General features: G+C 41.8%; 1 protein-coding gene across 1 annotated transcript in view; it reads left to right on the forward strand.

Annotated features, from left to right (window-relative positions):
- The first annotated feature begins 1,935 nt into the window (after positions 1-1,935).
- Positions 1,936-6,856, forward strand: part of sh2d3a (SH2 domain containing 3A) — a 19,477-nt gene continuing 14,556 nt past the window's right edge. The window contains exons 1-6 of the mRNA XM_008292452.1: positions 1,936-2,147; positions 2,370-2,461; positions 2,568-2,685; positions 3,313-3,342; positions 3,431-3,492; positions 3,630-3,781. Coding sequence (XP_008290674.1) covers positions 2,372-2,461; positions 2,568-2,685; positions 3,313-3,342; positions 3,431-3,492; positions 3,630-3,781 — 452 coding nt within the window. The 5' untranslated portion in view covers positions 1,936-2,147; positions 2,370-2,371. The remainder of the gene's footprint in view (positions 2,148-2,369; positions 2,462-2,567; positions 2,686-3,312; positions 3,343-3,430; positions 3,493-3,629; positions 3,782-6,856) is intronic.

Below are 6,856 nucleotides of genomic sequence, written 5' to 3' on the forward strand. Positions count from 1 at the left end.
AGCCACCTTGCAGCCTGGAAATCTGAAATGTTTTTGTAAATTTTAACCAACAAATCTTGAAATGCAAGAGGTCAGCCGACTTCTAGACTCCTTGATTATAAGGAGAGCTTGCGCAACTTTTGCTGAACCGTAGCTGAACAGCAGCCACTTTGGCCATAAATGGAAATGACAGAACAAAGTAACTGTAGCTGCAGCGAACACTGATCAGAGCCCATAATATGAACATTTAAAGCTTGATAATTCTATTTTTTTGGAACAGAATACAACAGAATACAAAATATACTTTTGGTTGTGATCACCTGGTGGAGAGGAGAAGGTGTTATTTAGGGATTCAAGATGCACATCCCTCAGGTTTTACTAAGGAATGGATATCACGATAATACCTTTTTAGTGTAGCTAATGTTCAAGATATTTATAATACTATGATCACATCTACTAATGTTTTCTGTTTTTTTTTCTATCTTAGAGAATCTGCCCTGCTGATTTAGCAGTTTTTTGAAACAGCATTTATGACCCAATCAAAGTGACAAGCTGTGCAGATATTCTTCACAAAATGAAAGTAAATGTTTGCTATTTTTGAAGCACAACATTATGATAGATTGCAGATGTTGCCGGCTTGTCTGCAGTCAGTAACAGAGGAAAGGGTGGAATGGTATTACTCCACTGAAGCATGGCTTTCAAATACATGACTTTGATAAATAGGAAAAGGTAGCTCTCTGCTGCATAAGTCGCTTACTTGTACAACAAGAACTTTGTTACTTACCTGCATCTTGCTAAAAACACAATTACATCAATAACACAAGGATTGACAAGTGAAAAATAATACACAATCAGCCAAAAAACTAATTAAAATCACATTTTGCCTGCTAGAAATTAAGCTTTTTCTTTCATGCACCACCTTTCTATCTGGCTTTCAAACCAAATTATCCAAATTAAGGATGATATCTTAAAGGGGTATTACACTGATTTAATATCGCAGATCCATAAAGCTGAGGAACTCATGAGATGAAAGAGGACAGTCCGAACTGAGGCAGTAGAGGCTGAGATATCCTAAATCTTAGTCCATAGATAGTGTCCAACTCCCACAAGGCTCAAACCTACATATGCCAATAATACTCTATGGTACCTTCCTGCCAAGTACACACCCAAATTCAATGCTTGGGGGTATTTTTCAAATTCAAAACCCCCATTTTGTGACACAGATTTATAAATGTGTCTCTCTGAAGACATATAATGCAACTTAAAGGTCCAGTGTGTAGGATTGAGTGGCATCTAGTGGAGAGACTGCAGATTTCTACCAACTGAATACCCCATGCCACACCCTCCGCTTCCAAGCTTACAAAAGAACTTCCATCATTTGAACATAAAAAGGGGAAAGACCCTCTTTAGATTAGGAAACACGCTGGCACAACAAGGTGGGCTCTGTCGAGGAGAACCTGTTCTCTCTGTAGGTAAGAAGGGCTCTTTCTAAAGGTAATGAAAACACAATGATGACTTTTGATTCTACATTATTTGTAAATACTATATTCCATTTCTCCTAAAAGAATCCTTAAATCCTACCCAATGGTCCTTAAACACAACGGTTCGCCTCAAGATGATTACACTGACATTGGACTGGCAGAACGTCTGTGCCACTTTTTTCTTCAGCAGTAGGTGTCACTCTTGCACACAGCATCCCTGCAGATACTGTATCCCAAAACATGAAACGCAGACAGACAGACAGTTTGGAAGACACACCACTGTGCATGCATGCCTATCTCTGACTTGACATGCTGACAGCTACCCTTGTTTTTCTGAACTCTATCGCTCTCCCACAACATGCCTCTACCTGCGCTCTCCGCCTCCTGAGAGCTCATGTTAATTCCTGCGCTGTGATTTGCTGCTTTGTGAGGGGTACTGTGTGCCCACCGCACAATCCGATTGGCTTGTTTAAGGGCCCTGTAGGTTTGAGGGGGAGCGGGTTTCCACTATTACCACAAGGAGAAAGTGAGAAGCAGACTTAATGACAGAGGTAACTTAGACGAGAGCAGCTGCAAAGAAGGAAAAACAGAGGGAAAGAAAGAAAAGGAAGAAACAGAATGAGATAGAGGTAGCAGGGAGGAAGAGAGAAGAAGAAGAAGAATCCCAGAGTGCCACGGTGTAAACAGGTAGGTGTTACATACTGAAGCTGCTGCAAGGCAAACAATGCAAGCCTCTCAGTTTGCGTGTCTGGTAAGCTGCTTTGTAAACGTCAACTGATGTCTGACTGATCCTTCATTTGTGTTTTCTTCGAAACTTTTGTGCACAGAAACGTGTACAAGCATGTGTGCGTGTCTGTTTGTGTGTGTGCTGGTATGTAATCAGTATCTTTTCTCCCCTTTGTTGTTGAGACATGAATAATCGCTCTATCGCCTGGTGGCTGAGACAGATCGGCCTGCCCCAGTACATCAAGACACTAGAGAGTGAATACTACGGTCTGGAGGTATGTGAATGCCTCTCTGTGTCTTTGCTGGTGTCTCTTCTTTGTTTTTTTTTTCTATTTTTTTTTGTGCTCTATTCCTTTCCCGCTGTCTTCTGTTTGTCTGCAGGGTTTGCTGAACGTAACCGATGGAGAGCTGAAGGATGCAGGCATAGAGGATGCAACACACAGAGAAACCATCCTCAATCAGCTTTCAAGACACCGGCTGAGGCTGGACCCGCACTCTGGTGACACACAACAGCCGCGCACAAGAGCACCTACACACAAAGCCTCGACAATAACTCAAACCGTAAAAAAAAAGGCTCTCATTAAATGTTTATCAAGTGGAAATGTTTTGTATTGGACCGCATCCAAGGCTGATTACTAAGTGGCCACCACAGACAAGTGGGCTCCAGAGGCCGGGACAGCTTCAGGCTAATGTGTATGAACACATGCTTGTACTCATTTATTTGAGAAATTGTTGCATTAAACATTTAGAAGTCAAGCACAACATGCAGAGAGCAGTGTCTGTTGGGTTTATTTGTGCTGAGCGTGACAAGCCGGTTTATCAAGTCAAACGATATGTATTTGTGGTTTCCTTCACTTGTTCCTCATGTGCTGAGTTTAACTGAAAAAACTGTCTGTGAACACAGACAAAGGACTGAATGAATGAAGATGCACAAGTTAATCAGTGTCATGTGCTGTATATGTATGTGTCTGTGCACATCAATTAAAGGCACAGTTTTTGGGAAATACACATTTGTGACTCAAAAATAGGGGAAACACACAGAGTGGCTCCATCCAAAGATAAAAAAATGCAACGACTTGCACTTCCAAAGCACCCTAATTTACACGCTGTGTCTTGTTTATTCCAGCTTCATTTTTAACGGCCAGACCTGAGAGTGGTATGAATCTTCTTTAACGCTCTGCTAAAAAACTAATATTTTCCCAAGTGTCCATCAATTCCTTTAAAACTGCCTTTTGTCGTCTCAGGTGTGCAGGTCGTAAAGCGCAGATTGAGCCGAAAGTATTCCCTGGGATCATCTATGGATCTGGTGAGGCTGGAGAGTTTGCACAGCATCACAAAACAGCAGACATCTTCTCTAAAATAAGCTGTCACATGTAACTGCCTGAGGGAAACAAACAGAAGCACTCGGACCAACACTATTTGGGTTTCTACCATTTCCTGCAGGAGAAGCCGAAGGATCTGTTTCGTCAGAGTGTTCTTCCCCGCCTCCAGCGCGCTGACAAAAGACACCGCCTGTCCGCCTCCTGCGGGCAGCTCCGCCCCCTGAACGAGGACAACACTATCAGTCAGGATAGCTGTCAGGACAGCAAACACAGGTAAGCAGTGTGTGTTGTGTGTGTGTGTGTGAGTGTAACGGTGATTGTGTGTTTGAGAAAGAGAGCCACTTTCTCCAGGCAGTCTACTCGGGATTGGCTAATAATTAACTTGTACCTCATAAAATCTGTCACAGTTTGTAAAGTGAAGCCTATGCTGAGGCTGAAAGGACAATCGATACAACAGCTTCACAGCTACTTTTTTTTATGACTAACACAATAAACAACACACCTTGGGACTTTAATATTCAGGTCATAATCCCTCAAGGGAGAGGTCAAAGACTGAACGACAAAGCCCAGCGTGTGTTTGTAAGCTGGTAATCCTGGAGGACACAATAAAGAAAAAGGTTTAGTGCCATCATCAGCTTTAAAAGTTTAGTTATTCTGGATTCTATAAAGATGTTTTATGGTGCTAAAGGCATCTAAATTTAGATCAGACATTCTCAGGAACTTGTCATTCCAGAAACAATGTCCAGTTACTGTGGATGATCCACAGACTTCACTTATGACAAAAACTGTTTAAAAAAGACGTGACCTTTAAAGTCATAGCCACAAGGTTACTTCAAAAAGTTCTTTGCCTCACCAGGAAACATCACCAGAGAAAGACTGTTCTTGCATTATCTTGTCAACATAGTCTCCTTTTCAATGCACTTGGTCCACCGATGTCCAACTATCCCTATCTGAAGAAGGTCACATTCTGAGCCTCCAGATCAGGGCTGTAACCAACGCGTTCATTATCAACTGATCGGCTGATCGTGGTTTCATTCAATTCATTCATCACTGTTCATCGTTTGATCTCAAAAATGTGCAAATACTAATCTGACCAACTCAGCCAAACCTTACAAGATGTCACAGGTCAACGAAAATCAACAAATCCTCTGAAACTAGTGGCAAAAAGTTATGCATGCAAATAATTCTCAAATTACTGTTGCAAAATATTTTATATAACTTCTTAAAAATGCAGTAATCATTGGAGCTCCACAAATACTACAGGGAATGACATCCCAATCACTGTGGATATTAAGTGTGGAAGAGAAACTGAAAAAGGCACAGGCTGGGATCAGGACATCCATTTATTACTTCATATCTTATTCTTTTTAATGCATATAAAACTAATATTATTTATTAGCTTGCTACCATAGGGAATAAGTAAGAAAACAGTTTTTCCATTTTGGGTAAATTCTTCTAGTTAAAGCAGAGATTCTTGAGTTACATATTGGAGGAAAGGACTTGAATATTTCTACAGGGATATTTAATTTAACTAACCTTTACTGTAGTTGTATAAATGTAGGTTGTCAAATTGAGGAACTTGTCCTTAATCTAAAACCAACACAGGTTGTAAATCAAACACGAGGCGATAGTTCCGGCCTTCTGCTCTGATTGGCTGACGCTCCAACACACCTGGCCTCATTACACATTAATATTAATGCGCTGCCACAAAAATCACAGGTACTAGGAACTTTTTTAATGAGTGTCCATGACAGAAAAGAGTTTAGAAGTTGAAATAAACTAACTAACTAATTAGTATTTACTGTGAATTTGAGTGGCTTTCTTGTTTGGGGCTGAGAACTGGATTTATTGGGCATTTTTCTGTGATAAAAACTTGGTTCCACTGACTTGTCCTAAGAGGGTAAATCAGCTCCATATGTGGGACATACCTGCCTACCTCCCATAATAATCCCGACCGGAGCCAGGTGATGTGTCAGCGCAGCTTGTGTCGGTATCCGAGGAATGCTCCACAGATAGCGGCGTTTCAGCACCGGGGCCCGGGGCGGGGAGGAGGAGAGCTCGGGAGAACTTGTGGGAACTCGTCCGACAGGAGGAGCGGGAAGAGGAGGAGGAGGAGAAGGGGGCTGGGAGGGACCGCGGTAGAGAAGAACTGAACATTACAACTTCCCAGCTGTTGTTTGCTGGTGTTAGTTTGGACCGCAAAACCCGTAAAACATGTCCGGGACGAGCGAGCTGTGAGTCGGACAGTCAGGTAGGACGGACCGTCGGTCACCGCCAAGCAGAAAAGTTCGTTAATTAACGCGAGATGTTAGAAGTTGAAACGGGTTTTTGAGAGTTGGTGTAACTTTTGAACTTTCTGAACTTTTAGCTCCACATGCTAAGCTGTTTAAATGCCAGCTCGTGTTTTACAACCCAGACAACAACATTAACTGCTGCCTTTAGCTACCTGTAGCTTCGCCAGCTAGCTCACTACCTGTTGCACAATGCTGAGACTGAGGTTACCTGAAAGTTTGAAGACTGTGTTCAGATGCAGAAGTTCTGACAGTAGTAGTGTTTAATTACTCAGATGAATACTAGTTGGCTGGTCAAGCTGAATGAAACAGACTGAAACTCTTGCAATATGTGGTGTCAGGTTGCATTTCACAATAGTGGCTTTCCAGCACATTGCACAGGTGTTTCTGCTGCCGGAGCCAACGCCCCTCACACAGGATGTCGGACCCTGTTAGCTCATAACAAAACCTCAATCTGGGCTTCACCTGGATGTCATACATGCTCACACATCCAAGCTCTCTTGTCAGTGTTTGCTGCTGTTTAATTGTGAGCACCCAGCTGCAACATTTTATTCTGTACATACTTTAACACAACAGACACTCTTGCAATAAATGATATCATAGTTTGTTATGCTGACTGTTGTATTACATGTGTATGTTTTATCCGCCCTATTAATCCAAATTGAAATGATTTAGAGACACTTCTCTGCATGCTGCCACAGTGTAATGCAATACACCGAACAATAATGATGGTTTTTACATTGAGATCACTTTTCTAAGTAGTCACGGATGCTTCACATTACGAGTTTAAATAGAAATAATTAGCAGATCAATTGGATTAATTCTTTCTTTTCTGGAAGAATGCCTGCCAATCAGTACCTGTTTTCTCAGTTGTGCAGATTTGCTGTTTTGCTTTTCTCTAATGAGATGGTAGGGTTTTATCTTTGGACTGTTAGTCAGACAAAACAAGCAAATTGAAGTTGCAAAGCTGAGCTTTAGGAAATCCATCCATCCCTAAATTAGCTACAGCAGCTTTATCCTATTGAGGATCCTCAGGGGCTCGAGTCAATCCCATCTG

This window comes from Stegastes partitus, unplaced genomic scaffold (assembly GCF_000690725.1).
Source record: "Stegastes partitus isolate 25-593 unplaced genomic scaffold, Stegastes_partitus-1.0.2 Scaffold811, whole genome shotgun sequence".
Taxonomy (NCBI): Eukaryota; Metazoa; Chordata; class Actinopteri; family Pomacentridae; genus Stegastes; species Stegastes partitus.